The sequence below is a fragment of the Mesoplodon bidens genome (assembly GCF_964165515.1).
Source record: "Mesoplodon bidens genome assembly, chromosome: 3".
NCBI classification, from domain to species: domain Eukaryota; kingdom Metazoa; phylum Chordata; class Mammalia; order Artiodactyla; family Ziphiidae; genus Mesoplodon; species Mesoplodon bidens.
Genome location: NC_138178.1, coordinates 8,024,730 through 8,041,264, shown reverse-complemented (window position 1 = coordinate 8,041,264; position 16,535 = coordinate 8,024,730). Strand labels below are relative to the sequence as shown.

At 44.3% G+C, this 16,535-nt stretch overlaps 1 protein-coding gene across 3 annotated transcripts in view; it reads right to left on the bottom strand.

The window, feature by feature from the left end:
• The window catches only part of FRMD4A (FERM domain containing 4A), a 351,864-nt gene extending 335,622 nt beyond the window's left edge, over nucleotides 1–16,242 (bottom strand). For 2 of the 3 annotated variants that reach the window (XM_081229331.1, XM_081229330.1), the window contains exon 1: nucleotides 15,979–16,242. In XM_081229331.1, the coding sequence (XP_081085457.1) occupies nucleotides 15,979–16,071 (93 nt within the window). In that variant the 5' untranslated portion in view covers nucleotides 16,072–16,242. The remainder of the gene's footprint in view (nucleotides 1–15,978) is intronic. The other variant, XM_081229335.1, reaches the window with a different exon arrangement.
• Nucleotides 16,243–16,535: the final 293 nt, after the last annotated feature.

Below are 16,535 nucleotides of genomic sequence, written 5' to 3'. Positions count from 1 at the left end.
TAGCTGAGCAATGGGCATTCTGATAGCCTGGCAAGATGGACAAGCCTCAGGACAGCGACAGCTTACATTTCAAGGTCAGAAATTCTCAAAAAGCTGCTGAGGACCGGAGCCAGCATTTGGGATGTGTCACTTCTTCCTCTCGGGGTAAACCTGACCACTGAAGCCTCATCGCCTCCCAGCTTTTGTTTTCATCTTTGTTCCCATGAACGCCAAGATCAGAGACTAGATTCTGGTAATGAACTGTTCTTAAACATGAAACAAATAAAACAAGAAAGCCAAGGTATTGGGGGTGGGGTGGGGCTCAAGTCCCCCCACCCCCCCAAAGAGGACATACTGGGGCCCGGTTTCACGGTGGATCCTGAGCCAGCATCCCTCATGGAAATCAAACAATTCTCCCGAAACTGCGATCTGGATGCTGCGGTTTCCCTGAAACCGTGTCCTGGGCTTCCCTCCTCTGCTTGGCATTGACCCAGCACCTGCAGCAGCAAAGCTTTCCCAGGAAGCTATTGTTATTTGCGCATCTGATCATTCACAGCAGAGCACGCTGACAGCAAATTTTAGAAAGGCAAAGAAAAAAGAAGCGGAGGGTGAAAAGGACAAAACGGAGGGAGGCTTCCAGCATCCCGGTGGGAACTTGAAAGCAGAAACACCTCTCTTTCGGCCCTCAGCACAAGCTAGGACTCTACAGAAGAACTATCCTCAGGCAGAGTTGCAGCCTGTATGGAAGGTGGGCGTCGGACACGGAGATTCAGAGTGAGGATGTGCCCCTCTGCCCCTCCCCTGGGGATACTGTCTAGAGAGTATTCTCTGATCTTCCCCAGAGCATCCCTCCAACGGCCACCAAGGAGCTGCACTAAGCTGCTGAGTCCACACAGCACACAATGGAAGTGCTGTGTTTTTCAGGACCAAACATTCCAAATGAATTCATTTCCTTCTGGGAAAAAGCACTGCCTTGTTCGGAGCACGAAGTTCCCAGGGCTCGGCTTACCTGGCAGCATTGTGGATACACCTGTTGGGATCATTAGCCCTGCCAAGAGAAGGGAAGCATATGCTTTGTTCTGTTTTTACTCCCAGTTGACTCTCTTCCCACTGTGTTGGTTTCCCTTACAGAATCTAACCCAAACAGAAGAGAAAGTTACAGGGCTCCACGCTGCTTGGCAGGGAGCAAAATAAATGCACATAAATATACAGCAGACCCTTTAACAACACGGTTTGAACTGTGTGGGCCCCCTTATATGTGGATTTTTTTTCAGTAGTCACATTACAGTACTACACAACCTGTGGATGATGGAATCCACAGATGTGGAATCTTAGATGCAGAGGCATTGTGAATAGAAAGGAACCGCAGATCTGGATGACTAACTATAAATTACGCGTGGATTTTCCACTGTGCCAAGAATTGGCTCCCCTAAACCCTGGATTGCTCAAGAGTCAACTGTATATACGGAATATAAGGGTAAACTAGGAAATTAAGGACACTGTAAAATAGAGAAAAAGAAAAGGACAAAAATGAGTTAAAAGGATGAGATAATGTGAAAAGGCAGCTAGAACAAGCAAGTTAGGCCCCAACTTTAGCTCTGAGTTTCCTGGCAGCAAAGGTAAAAAAGGTAATAGAGAAGAATCACATATGTCTTATTAGCTCCAAAAGGAATGAACGGGATAGACTTTATAGAAGGAATACTGACAAACACGAGGAACATTATTTCTGTCATTTTGAAAAAGCCTCAGAAGCATTTTTACCGATGTTTCTTCTGTTGGCTTTCTGAGCAGGGTGGTACTTTACCCACTCTCTGCCTGTCTACAGCCCAGGCTGTGCCCGGACGCTGCCCTCGACTCTGAAAGCGGATCAGAGATTCCTCCAGACTCTTCCTCCTACCTTTGCTCTGAACCTACTTCTTCTCCTCTAATTTCTCTGGTCTCCATCGACCATGTCATTCCAGATTTCTCCAGCTCCATCCAACTCTTTTGCACTCAGGACCCATTAACCTATCCATGGGGCTTGTTTTAGGGATTCCTGCCACCAGCAAACTCTCATTCCTTGCCTTGGTTTTATATTCTATAAATCCTGCCCACCCCACTCCATGTCCTGCCCAAGTCCTAGCTCTCTTGGCCCGAGTTCAGGCCCAGAATGGGGTGCTGCATGATTAAAGAAAAGGATATCAGCCTTCAATAAGGATGAGTTAAATCTTAGCTCAATAAAAGAATCTCAGGAGGCAGCTGAGAACATATGGTCCAGGTATACTGATATTTGATTATTTAACTTCATAGGAATAAAGTAAAAAGGATTGATGGAATGAATAGCTACCATATCCCTTGATCTGCTTCTCTTAGGCGTCAGATGTCCCTAGGAAGGCTTTGGTTAAGTGCTGGAGGGCAGGCATTTCACAGTGGCCTCCTCCAGCAGGAGGTAGAAATGAAGATATTCTGAGATTAAAACTAAAGAGATACGTCTCTGCTGTGGGTCCAAGAGAGGGCTGCCACTCAGAAGGGATAGTTGAGAAGCATGCCTTGTATCGTTCCCCCATTGGAGCACCACTCTACCTTGACATCCTGGTAAGATCAAGAATTCCTGTGGGTAGAGCCAGTGCTTTCATCAGAAAAGGAACTGTGAATCCATTCAAGTTCTTGCTCAAGGACTTGGCTGAGACCCCAGAATTCTCCTCCATCGAGCATGAAAGAGATGATTGAAAATGAAAAAAAATTTTAGTTCCGTTGTTACCGGCTAAACACCTGGATCATAAAAGAATCTCATTTTGGCTCTTGTGCAATGTCTGGTTTGGGGTAAGACCACACACTGCTGGTCTGTAAATATGAGTTAGTAGCAAAGTAAACCTCGAGGTGATGGAGCAATTGCTTCACTGGATGAAACTGTTTGATATGGTCCACTTTGATACCGGAGAATATTTGCCAAAAGCAAAAGAATGGGCTGACACTTAGATGCCCTATCAGGTCATAATTAGATCGTAGGTTCAGTGACTTCTTGAGTGCTATGCCTCTTACTAGGTAATAAAACCACGCACTCAGCAAACAGGATGCTGTCTTCCTATTTCCTATAGCTGGAGGGCATGCATTCAGTTTATTTCAATGTATTTTAAAATTTGCATTTGATCTATCAGAAGAGTTTTCTTTAAACTTCTGATTTAGCAGTAGGATTAGGATGCCAGCTGGAGGACCTGAGGATCTACTCCAAGATTCATTTTTATATCGCGATGTCTCCTTTTTATGATATTCAAGACTGGGGAGAGAGAATACATAGATATTTGGGGTGGAATGGTGCTCATTTTATTGTAGAAGTTGAAAACTGGCATCTTGTGGGCCAAATGTAGCCTGTAAACATGCTTTCTTTCGCATGCAGTGTTTTTCTTTAAGCTTGGATTTGTTGCCAGCATATAAAAATTGAGATATTTCATCTCTTTCTCACACACACATATATATATTTTCTTACTTATAAGAAAATTGCACAAAGATTTTCCTTTGAAAAATCAGAAGATCCAGGAACACCAGCCCCAGTTTCCCCGTGGCAAAGCTGAGTAGTAGGTGGTCATTTGCTAAGATACGAGATCTCCAGTTTGCAAGGTACAACTTTCCTTCTTGACCTCCGTGTATTTGACCTGCTTGACTCCTGTAGTCATCTGAGTTATAATGCCTGTGTAGGGCCCTATTTTATAGGATGACGAGCATGAATAGAGGCAGCCCAGGATTAAGATGAAGGATGAGGTCCTAAGGGTACCACAGGAGATGGATATTAACTCTTGAAAACAGCCAGTTTCTGATGGGTGAGTCTCCAAAGGAGAAAGAAGAGTGTTGCCCTGCACAGGCCCTATTCTAAGACACGTGATACATGTTTCTCTCATGCCACCTTAAGGCCGTTTGACTGCAGGAAAAAGGAAGTTCCAGAGTCCCGAAGAGACTTTATTTGCTGTTGGGCTCTTCAGAGGGAACCTCAGAACACACGTCCAGGGATTATGCTAGAAATAAGGACTATTAAGGTGATTAAGAATGGACTCTGGGGTTTCCCTGGTGGTGCAGTGGTTAAGAATCCGCCTGCCAATGCAGGGGACACGGGTTCGAGCCCTGGTCCGGGAAGATCCCACATGCCGCGGAGCAACTAAGCCCGTGCACCACAACTACCGAGCCTGCACTCTAGAGCCCGTGAGCCACAACTACTCAGCCCGTGTGCCACAACTACTGAAGCCCGCAAGCCACAACTACTGAAGCCCACGCGCCTAGAGCCTGTGCTCCGCAACAAGAGAAGCCACTGCAATGAGAAGCCCGCGCACCGCAACGAAGAGCAGCCTCTGCTCACCACAGTTAGAGAAAGCCCGTGTGCAGCAATAAAGACCCAACGCAGCCAAAAATAAATAAATAAAATAAACATTAAAAAGAAAAAAGAATGGACTCTGGCCAAGCCAAATGCTGCAGGATTTTGGTATTCACCATGCCCCGCCCCCCTGCCCCCAGGTGATGGAATGGGATGGTGTGTGGCCTGAGGACCCTGGCTCCTGTTCCCCGGGAGAGGCCCTCAGGAGGAGGGCAGAGCTGCCATCCGGGGGCCCTGGTGTGAGCATATCATTCTATGCTGCTGATTTCGAATCAACGAGTACCCCTTGTGTGTTTCCAGAGGAGGTTTTTCTTTCTTTAGTAGCTCCTCTCCTTAAATGCCCGGATGCTTGAAAACCCAAAGCTGGGACCCAGCAGCATGGAGTGGGGGTTCCCTTTCCTCATTTTTCCCTTAGGTTGACATTTTAACGAGAAGGATTGTAAAACCTGGCGCCCGCACTGCTGCCTACATGGATGGACCTGGCTGTGCAACACGGCAGTGCAGGCAAGGAGAAGAACAGCTTTCTCGGGGCCCTGGGCTCTGAGCTCGTCCATACCCAGACACACCCGATTCTGCTTGGAAAAAGAAATAGCCTTATTCCCCAACATCAGCCTGGAATCGCCGGGGGGACCCACAACACATCTGCCTTGAAAGCTTCCCTTTCACTAGTCCGAATTTGATGTTCCTAAAAGGAAGATGAAAGGGGGTGGGGAGGGGAATTCTGCATGTGCTGACTGGGTGGATATTCTCAGTTGTCCCAGGTAGAAACCCTTCGATTGACAGGATCCACATAAAGGGCTATGTTCCCATTACTAAAAGCCGTTACGGTCCTTCAGCCCAACTGGCAGATAAGACCACGATTGTCTTCTGTAAGAAACACCACGAAAACCCTAAGACCACGATTGTCTTCTGTAAGAAACACCACGAAAACCCAATGAGACAGAACCTGATGTCAAAGACGTGATTTCTTCCAGTTCGATCCAAATCCATTTGCTTTTACAGAATAGGTCTACACCCCAACATTCAGGGTTCAAATCAGGACCTGCTCATTTCAGGCATTTGGTAGCTGGCTCAGCCCTAAATTATACTTTCTAAATCTATTCTGGGACTCGGGTGGGTTATGAAGCTCTGACACATGATAGCAGCAACCCATTTTTAAAATATTTTCAGAAGTGAAACAGAACAAAACAAAAGAGGTTTTCTTCAGAGAGATCTCAGGAAAGCTAAGGCTGAGTGGTGGGGTACTGGCTTTTGACGCAGGTGATCGACGTAAGATGTTGAAATCTGTCTTTCCTCTTCTCTCTTGCCTTTTTTTTTTCCGGCTGGACTAGCTCTAAGGGACTGAGTGCAGTTTTATTTTTCTGACACAGTGGTTTAAGTTGAGGGGGGCTGTTTAAAACAGGAGCACTGAGTTTCTAAGATGCTGTAGGGGAGGAGATTTGCGACTGGCCTTGGCTGTCATAACTTTCACCCATTATTCCTTATCCTGGTCTCTACTTGCTCGTTCCAGGACTGACCTCAGGCTGAGTAAGAATTGTCCTGAGAGTTTCTTCCTTTTCCTGTCTCCGTTATTTCCCCCTCCCTATGCTGTGCTCTTTTCTCTACCTCACTGGTGCCTTTTTTTTTTTTTTTCTTTTCTGGAAAGCTATACTTCCGGTACCATTCTCAAATTTTAGTCCATGTTATAACCCTCAGAGGCTCAGATTCAGTATGTCTGGGGAGAGACCATGCATCTATGGGTTTAGAGAACACACGGGTGATTCTTTTTATTTTTTTAACGTCTTATTGGAGTATAATTGCTTTACAATGGTGTGTTAGTTTCTGCTTTATGACAAAGTGATCCCGGGTGATTCTGATGCACGCAGCTTGCACACAACCTCTTTCATGACACAGCAATCAGATGATCTCCTAGTCCTTATTGCACTTGATTATCAGCAGCATTGGACAGTCCAACGTTCCCTTCTGAGAATTTCTCTTCAATTCTCTCTGCACCTCACTGGATGAACTTATTTGTCTTTCTTTGCTGGTTCCTCCTCCTGGAAATGATCTCTAAACTTGGGTCCAGTCCTGTGATATTTCTTTGTGCCACCAGCCAGGTAACATCACTTAGTCTTGTGGCTATTAACACCATCCTCCAAGGGTATACCAGAAAATGCTCAACCATTGACTCCCCAGGAAAAACAGCCCTGATTTGTAATGTTTGCCAGTTTCCACAGTGTAAATTCTCCCATCACTGCCCATTTCAACCTGCCCACATGTGGTCACTGCATGTGGCATTAGGAAGAGGTGTACACAGTCAGCTCTTCAGAGCCTGAGATACGTCAGTTCTATCATCCCCCTGATTACCGTCCACATTTATATCTCCAGTCCAGACTCCTGCCTAAACACCAAAGGTGTTTTTAACATCCTCCGCTTGCATTTTAAACTATCATTTCAAGTTTAACACATCCAAGTGGAACCCCTCATCCCCCCGCCCCTGCTGTCATCACCCCAAGCTGGTCCTGCAGTGTTCCCCGTCTCAGCGGCAACTCCGCTCTCCAGCTGCTCAGGATGGGGATTCCTCTTTCCCTATCACCCAATCCATCCGCCAATCCTGTCAATTCTACGCTGTAGACAAATCCAGGATCCATTCATTTCTCACCACCTCCAGAGTTAGCATTTCTCATCAGGATTCTTACACACATGACCTAATGAGTCGCCTGCTTCCATGCCTGGTTCCCTATCAGCCTAGTAGCTGCAGGGACTCCTTAAAATATGTCAGCTGAGGTTAGCCTTCTTTCCCCAAACCACTCATCTCCTCCTGTCCGGCTCAGAGTAAAACCCCGAAGTCCTTATCATGGCCTGAGCAGCCGTCTGTCACACGGGCCCCTAACACTCCCCTGTCTGCTGCTCCTGGCCGCTGACCCCTGGCCCGACCCCTTTACTCCTCAAATCCGTCAAGTGTGCTCTTGCCTCACACCCGTGTATGTGAAGTGTCCTCTGCCCGGCGTGTCCTCTCCCCAGATGGCTGCATGTCCTGCTCCCTTTTACTTCTTCAAGCCTCTCCTCCAATACCACTTTAACAGAGAGCCACATCGTAGGAAATGCAGCACACCCTCCTCTCCTCCCTCCTTATCCTGCTGTGTATTTCCTTAGAGGCTTTAGCACCAATTACAGTCATCCCTGGGTATCTGTGGGGGATTAGTTTCAAGACCCTCTCAGAGACCCAGATCCATGGATGCTCAAGTCTCCTATATAAAATGGCATAGTACATAGTACTTCAGCCTCCTGTATCTGCAGGTTCCACATCAGTGTAAAAGGGAGGCCCACCGCAGCATGAAAGCAGAGATTTTGTTACAGCCCCTGGGCCTACAACACTGCCTGGCATGTAGTAGGTATTAAATAAAAACCTGTAGAATTAAAAAATAGAGTGCTGGGTCCTAGATATTAGATTCCCTGGGGTATTTATCTTCTGAGACTGATTTTTTTTAGTTGAAGTTGAACCATGTTTTCCAGAAATGATTAATATACTTTTAAAAGCCTCATTGGTTTTCCTGATTAATGTTCCAATAGAGGGACGGGAAGAGCCATTTGGAAGCAACCTATCCATGTGGAAATGTGACCTTGGCACGTTTGAGAAAACTCAGCAGGCAGTGGAGGAAAATGATCAGGGGCGTATTTATGGACTATCTTGAAATATACACACAGATTCTGATTGGGAAGGAAAAAGGCTGCCCACATACTCAGAAGGGTTAATTATGTAGTAAGGTTTCAAGAAGTTTTTCTTTCTTTTTCCCACTCTTTTTTAGATTCTTTTCTCATATAGGTCATTACAGAGTATTGAGTAGAACAAGAAGTTTTTCATGAGCAAGTTCTCTACCAAGAAGACCTAGCATCCTCAATTGAGTCACTATGTTAGAACAGATAATCACACAAATATTTATCGGTGTAAGAAATGCAGGCACTTTGCAACCCTATTCTTTGAGTGACAGTTCTGTTTGAGTTTATGACCATAAAAACATTCTTTTCATTCATCTATTTGCATTCATTCAATAAACGTATAATCATGCTATATATGTGCCAGGCATGGCTCTAGGCTCTGGAACTTAGTAGAAAAACTGATCAAGTCCTTTGAAGCAGTTAGTAATTGAGTGACCAGGAAGGGAAGAGAAAAAAGAATTAAGAATCCACAGATGTGATTCATCCACTCCCAGATTAGAAAACATAGATCCATGGCAGAGTTTCTTCTATATTGCTTCTTGCACATAAGATGCTATTGTTCTCAGAGGCGCATCGATAAATCAGTACAAATAAAAGTGGATTGTTTTCAACTATGTGTTCAAAGAAACTCTTGTATCACACAGGTGGATAGCATTCGCTCTGCTAGAGCAATTTATAAGAGATTTGCTTTCAAAATACCTACAGAGAGTGTCCTGCGAATACAGGATTGATTTTATGAACATGGCTGCAAGATGGTGGGTTGAAATACACCCGGAAGGGACTTTGTCCCTGCTCCAGTGGAGAAGAACTTTTCTGGATTAGCTGGATTGGGTGTTTCTGATCTCAAATTATCTAAAAGGAAGTCCTGTATGGTACTAGCCACTATGACTTCAGAAGGCTGTGTTCAACTATCCAGAAAGTGACCTCAAAGTGTTGGACACTTCATAGGATGGCCCAGGTATATGAACGCACTTTCAAAAGATGAAGTTTTTTTTTTTTTCCTGTTGAGAATGACACTCTTGACTAAAACTCCAACACAATTGACTCATTTATTTCCTTTTTATGTGAAGACACCGGAAAGCACAGGAACAGGCTAATTTCTTTAAACTAGCATCTTGGCAATAATCTCCCCTTGGGGCAGTGGTTGTCAATGTGGCCACACAGTAGAATCACGTGGGCACTTAACTACTGATGATGCCTGGGTTCCTTCTCCAGAGATGCTGATATTCATTGGTTTGGGGTACAGCTTGGGTGTTGGGATTTTTAAAGCTTCTCAGGTGCTTCCAGAGTGAAGCCAAGGTTGAGAAGCACGGCTCTAGGATAAGTGATGTCATCTGACCCAAGACAGTAAAGAGAGTCCTCAGAAGGATTCAGGACCTGGGAATGAGTAGTCTAAAGAGGGAAACCATCGCCTAGTTTCATGCTGAGCTTGAGAGCTGTAGTTTGGGGCAGGATGGTGAAGTTCCTGGGAGTCTTGACCATTTGAAGAGAGATTTCCAGTCCTGCTTTCCCCACCAGCCTGAGGAATGAGAACCCTGGAGTGGTACCCAGTAGAGGGACAGCCTTTCCATTATGTCATCTCATTCTGGCCAAGATGAGAAGTCAGTGGTTTAACTTGACATGAGTTGCTGTGAGAAATAAAATAAATGTTGGTGCACCAATCTGGGGGTCACTTAAAATCACACGGGACTAACCAACGTGGAGAACACGGCCTTTAATGCAGCCCGTGAACCCGAGAATTGGAGTCGCTGATATAGTGCATATGTTCTTTCTCCTCCAGAGAGGTGTATATTTATAGAAAGAATAAAACCTATGCAGGATGAGGGGCTTGGATAATAATAAGTGTGAATAAATACACTGATCTGTCTGAACCGTTTCTGGGCTGTCTGCTTTCCATGGTAATAAATATCCACTAAAAGCCGTCTGCTGTATGTGTTTTTGGTAGTCTCACACTTCCCTGCATGAATACATTCAGAATGTAAGCACCACACACTCCACGACAGAGACTCTGTTGTATTCTGAATTCCTAAGTTATGCAGCTTAGCAGCTGTGATAATGTAACGGTTTGCAAAATAATAGACAGGCCACACGTCAACCTGGAATAACACGTCAAATAATGAATAATGTGGGTGCAAAAAGGTTTAATTTACACTGTGTTAAGAATACTGCTCCAGAAATACCACACCAATTCAGTCTTTCCAGGACAAAAAAAACCCCAAACCAAACCAAAACAAAAAACCCTTTTACTTAGATATTTAAATAACTGTGGTAAAAGAGAATGCTTTCTTATTCATTTTTTTCAAGAAAAGTGTCCAATTCCTATTACTCTGTGAAGAGACATATAATGAGTCTGATTTGTTGTTCACATACACACATTGTTCCCCTTCAAGATACGTCTCAGATTTCAGAATAAATAGGAGAAAAGCATTTGTCTCCTCAGTTTGTATTAACAGAGAAGTGTGGACACATTTTCCACCAGCAAAAATGGGGCTGGTGGTCATTTAACATAAGATGTGAGGCTGTTCCTGTTTATGTTTTCATTCTGAGCCTCTTCCCAGATTTTCTCCCTGAGGGAAGTTTCTAGCAACTTTCAGATTTCAATCATTCTCTCATCTAATGAATGTTTCGCCCTCCTGCTAGGAACCAGGGGCCGAAATGTGTTCCCTGCCCTCAAGGAGCTTGTCATCATGGGTGTGGAGGAAACAGGCAGCAGGCAGATTCAAGGCAGTGTCATTTGTATTATTGTAAGGGAGATACAGAGAACTTTGAGAGCCTGAAGGAAGGAAGAGCCGTTATTCATACTTGGGGAGGGGGTGGGTACCAGGAAAGGCTTCCAACAGGATGTTATCTTTAGGCTGAAGTGTGTGAATCGGAAGTTAAGGAGGCAGAGGGAGGGTGCAGTGTGTGTCAAGCCTACAAAAGCACGTGCAAAGGCCCTGCGGCAAGGGAGAGCATGGTAGTTGGGAGGAACTGCAGACGTATTCAGTATGGTTGGAGTGTACAATACCCGGGGTAAGGGATGGGGAGAGACCAGGCTGGAGAGGGTAGCAGTGTCCCGATTACGGAGGGCCTTATAATTATGTTTAGACATTTGTACTTATTTTGAGGCAGGGATTTTAAGTAGACAGGTGGAAGATGATGGAGGCCTGAACCAAGAAATGGGGAGGAGGAGTTAGATGTGAGAGAGGTTCTGGAGCTGGAACTGGCAGCCCTTGGTGACTGATTAGATGGCGGACCCCAGAGAAAGGGAAGAGGCAGGGAAGATGCCTGGGTTCTCGTGTGGGTGTTTAGATGGCTGGTGGTGTTGAAGGAATTGGAGCAGGACTGTGGGTAAGAGGATGAATTCCACTTTGAACATGTTGAATATGAGGGATTGAGAGCCTCAAGAGAAGAGAGACGTCCAGTCCACCCTGGGTCATCCAGACTCAGGATACGTGGGTCTGGATGACAGAGAGGATAAATCAGTGGGGAGGTGGGCATCCTTAATAAACACACACACTGAAACAATGTGTGCTGGGCCACATACAGCTTGGCCCACTTATTCCTAGGTTTTTGACTTATAACGGTAATCTCCAATGTGAAACAATTTCCTCATATTGTAGGGTCATAGTAACTTAATACAACATTTGCCCCATCTCCAAAGCAAACTCCCCCCTAAAAGGTCCACATTTGCTCTCTCCTTAACTCATTTATATGTTATGTTCTTACATTCTTAGAATTTTCCCTGAAGTTCATTTTTACCTTACCAGCTCGAGAAGGAAAAGACCCTACTGAAGTACCTGGGCTTGAGTAAGTTTACTTACTTGGCACTGGTGTGCAATGAATTTGAAACACTCTATTTTTTATGTCTTACATAAAATTGGGAGTTCAAGGCAAGTTATCACCAGGAAATACTTCTGTCTTGGCTTTATTGGGTGAATATCCCTTAAAGGACATCTTTGGGTGACAGTAAGTGTGACTAAGAATGTATGTAAAAGGCTACTGGTTATTAAAAATACAAGCCAAGTGTTCCTCTACTCAAAGTCAAACTTCAAAAATATGCCTACCAAATGGAAATTGGCGCAGCCACTACGGAAAACAGTATGGAGGTTCCTCAAAAAATTAAAAATAGAACAACCATATGATCCAGCTATTCCACTCCTGGGCATTTATCTGGACAAAACTATAATTTGAAAAGATACGTGCACCCCTATGTTCATAGCACTATTTACAATAGTCAAGACATGGAAACAACTTAAATGTCCATTGACAGATGAATGGGTAAAGAAGATGTGGTACATATATACAATGGAACACTACTCAACCATAAAAAAGAATGAAATAATGCCATCTGCAGGAACGTGGATGGACCTAGAGATTATCACACTAAGTGAAGTAAGTCAGAAAAAGAAAGACAAATACCATATAATATCACTTATACGTGGAATCTAAAATATGACACAAATGAACCTATCTACGAAACAGAAACAGATACACAGACATAGAGGACAGACTTGTGGTTGCCAAGGGGTGGGGGAGGGATGGATTGGGAGTTTGGGATTAGCAGACGCAAACTCTTATATAGAAAATGGTTAAACAACAAGGTCCTACTGTACAGCACAGGGAACTATATTCAATACGCTGTGATAAACCATCATGGAAAAGAATATGGAAAAAAAATATTTTTATATAAAAAGTTATATGTATAAAAATATATAACTGAGTCACTTTGCTGTACAGCAGAAATTAACACAACACTGTAAATCAACTATACTTCAATAAAATAAATTTTAAAAATATGCCCATCATTAATGATTACCTTCTTTCTGCACGCCATGTATCATGGTAGGGCCTTACATACATCACCTCTAATCCTTAATAACCGTCCTCAAGGATAGATAGTGCAGATGAATAAACCAGGCTGAGAAAGCCCGAGTCACTGCCAAAGTCACACAATTAGTAGGTAGTGAGGCTCTTGTTTCTTGGGACAGTGTGGCTGCAAGCCCCACCCTTTCCACCCCACTTGGCTGCTTCCTGTTGCACCTGAATCACCTTCATTACTTATTTTGGAGCTGGATTAGAGCCCTATTGTATTGACTTATTACAGTTTCATTTATATAAACCTCAGATCTCCTATCTCCAAACATGGCATCTTAGATTTCTTTCTCTGCCTTTCCTAGTATGGTGATGGGTTGGTTGATGGTTGTCTGTGAAAACATATGAACAAGAACCAGGCTTGGTCAACCAGCCTGAGTATTTTGTAATCAGGATTTGATGGCTGTCTAAGTAGCAGAGTTAGAAAGGTGCATTTCTGTTTTTTCTACTCAACTTCCAGGCAGTTGGAAAACAGAAGCCATTGTTTAATCCTGCACACGTAAGGGCCCATGACTGTCAGTGCGCCAGGTCATGAGTTCTCCTCTTTGGTTGTCAGCATCTCTGCCTTTGCTAAGTTTCCTTTCCTGTGAAGTACTAGTGACAGGTTGGCTATAACCCATTTCTCAGGGCCAGGCTGCAATGTCGAAGCTCCCTCAGGGAGCAAAGGTGATGAAACACTGGCTCAATGGCAGGGATGTAAGATACCAGGTCCCTAGTTTGAGGTCCTGCTCTGTCCTTGACTGTATGTCCCCGGACAGAAGATTAAACCTCCACATGCCTTGGTTTCCCTGTTCATACAGGACAAGGGTAATAATCCCCATTCTCTGAGCCTCGTTAGCAGCTCACGATCATAAAGGGAGGTAACAGATAAGAAAGCGCATTGGGGCAAAGGTGTTATAGAAATGCGAGGTCTTACCATCATTAAATATCATGAGACCATAGAAATCACTTGCATGTCTGCCACACTCTAGTCTGCAGATGTAACCAAGAAAGCTGTTGCTGCTTTTAATTCAGGGAGTCCCAAGAAAAGAATGCTGTTTCTCAGTGTCTGCCCTGAAAGCAGATGCCATTTCTCACCTTTCCTGCCCCCCCTTTTATATAAATAGATGACTCTGATTGTGAAAGTTGTCATAAAACCAGCGATGGCATAAAATATCCAATTGAAATCGACATGACGTCATATGTTCCAATTAGTCTCACTCTTCCCCATGTTGGAGGGTGAGAAGGTAGCCTTGTAGGAACGCAAGGGGGCTCTTCTTGTGAGTGATGGTGTCTCAGCCCCACCACTTCACAGCTGGCAATGAAGATTAACAGGACATCTGATGCTCCAGTGATGGACATGCTTCTCTTAAGGGGCTTAGAAGTTTTCAGATGAGACTCCTAAGACACTCGTGTGTGCCCAAGGACAGGACATAGGTCTGTGTCTTGAATGTCAGTATACACCAGCACATACAACAATAGACAGGTTTTGTATCTGACACTGTGTTCATATATTGTCAGTTTTTCTTAAACGAATAACAGAAATGGTACGTGAATACATCTGGATTTATGAACCAGATGTGATTTATTAAACATCCATCTGGAGATTCTAATGGTTAAATAGGTTACTCTGGATTATTTGTGCAAATGTGCAGGATAATTCTCTCCTTAGTTTTGTCATGTGGTACAACTCCAGTATGGGCAACTCACATTTCCAAGGGAGTTTTTGTGAACAGAACATATTATATAAACTTAGTTACCATACAGGAAAAAAAATTTCACCGGAACCTAAAATCACATTCAAGATAAGCTACATTTGTAAATATAATGATCAATTTGCAAATTTTGCTCTAACAGTTGGTCCTATACTGTAAAACTCTTGGTATAAAAGGGAGCATGCATTAGGCCCTGAATACATTTAAGTTGATGACCCTGATATGGAGCCCAAGAAACATGTCTCAAAAGAAAGACCTACACACAGCCAGAATAGGAAGAGAAGTTTTTTCCATTACTACTTAAATGGCAGAATAAAATGTAACTCATCAAAAGTCAGGAAATCAACCCCACCTGGAAATCTCAATAGCCCCTCATAGTTTTAAAGCTTGATTCATGTTTTCCGTAAATTTAAAAATCACTGAGTAGTCAGTATACAAACCAGAAAAAGTCACTTGAATTAAATGCTGTTCCCCTTTATAAGATGCGGCAGGTCGCTCGCTTATCTATCACGACAGCGGTTTGTGATGCTCTTTGCCTTATTGATTTTAGATTACACCTTAACCTAAAATGTCTAAGTAGACATCCACAGCCCACAGAGGGATCTGCCATTATGCAAACAGGGGCTTTGGGGGTTTCTGAGACCCGCAAACCATTCCACCCCTGCGTGGGTACAGGCGCTGTCCCCACGTGAATGAGGATGACCAGATTTGCATTAACTACCGTCATCCCCCAAACGACATTAGTCACTCCAGAGAAGGATAAATCCCTGTTATTCTTTTACAGCATCTTCTCTGCCAGGTGCTACCGTAAAGTAAGCATGTTTTCTGAAAATTAACAGACAGCCACAATCCATAATGGTAAAAAAAACCCAAATGATAGCAAGGTATATTAAACAGTACAACCACAACTAAACAACAGAGGGGATTTTAATCAACCAGGTGCATCACTGAAACCCTCAAAGCGTCACAGCTCCTTGTCACCATTACCTCCTTTGAAGACACTGTCACCCAGCAGAGGAAAGGAAATTGGCAGCCCTGCTGCACCAGTGAATCTGTTTCACTAAACGGAGAGGAAAACAGGTTTTGCAGCCCGAAGCTCTTCTCAACGAGCACTCTCATCGTCCATGCTCCTTCCAGAGGGCAGTCCCTACCCCAATCTTTTCTCTTATGTTTCATCTCTAACAGTCCCAACCCCCACGCACAGCCGACCATCATTTGTTTCAAATTTCTCATCATTACCTACAAAGAAAAAAAATTACGTATGCCATAGTATTCTCCAGTCGCAGGAATTTGAATTTTTCAGGAAAGCATGACTACCAGAAGGGATGCTACGCACGACGAAAAGAAACCTCTCCCTTTCTTTGGAGCAATTGCTCGGGTAAAGAACAAACAGCCCGCCACGTCGCTTACCCTCTCCACGCTGCGTCTTCTCAGAGATCCATAAGGAATTCTCAGTAAAAGTCTCTGGGATCTATTCGGAGCCACTGCAGCCTGAACCACCATGGTGTAGAGCCGTGGGTGAGTGTGAGTGTGTGTGTGTGTGTGTGTGTGTGTGCGCGCGCGTGTTCCCAGCCAAGGGAGAGACGGAGGCGTCCTCAAAACTGGGAAACTCCTGGAGGTTTCCCAAATATCAAATAACTGAAAGAGTTTTTTCCTTCCCACCGATGAGCCAAGATGTGGTGTGTCAGGAGGTGGGGGGATGGGAAATAAGAAAAAGAGCCCAAGTTGTGCAACTTCAGCGCGTCTCCCGCAGCGCAGCCCGGCTTCCTCCTGTCTGCCCCTGCCTGTCAGTCAGTCCCTCGGTGAGTCTGCACGTCCTGGGGTGGGCAAATGACGCTGCTGGGGAGAGTGATCCGGAAATGTCAACTTTGCTTCTCGTGGCTGCAGACGGTAACCAGGTCAGTTGTCTGATCGAAGCCCTATCAGACGTATTATTCACTCCATCACGTGACTCCAAAGCCCCTTGG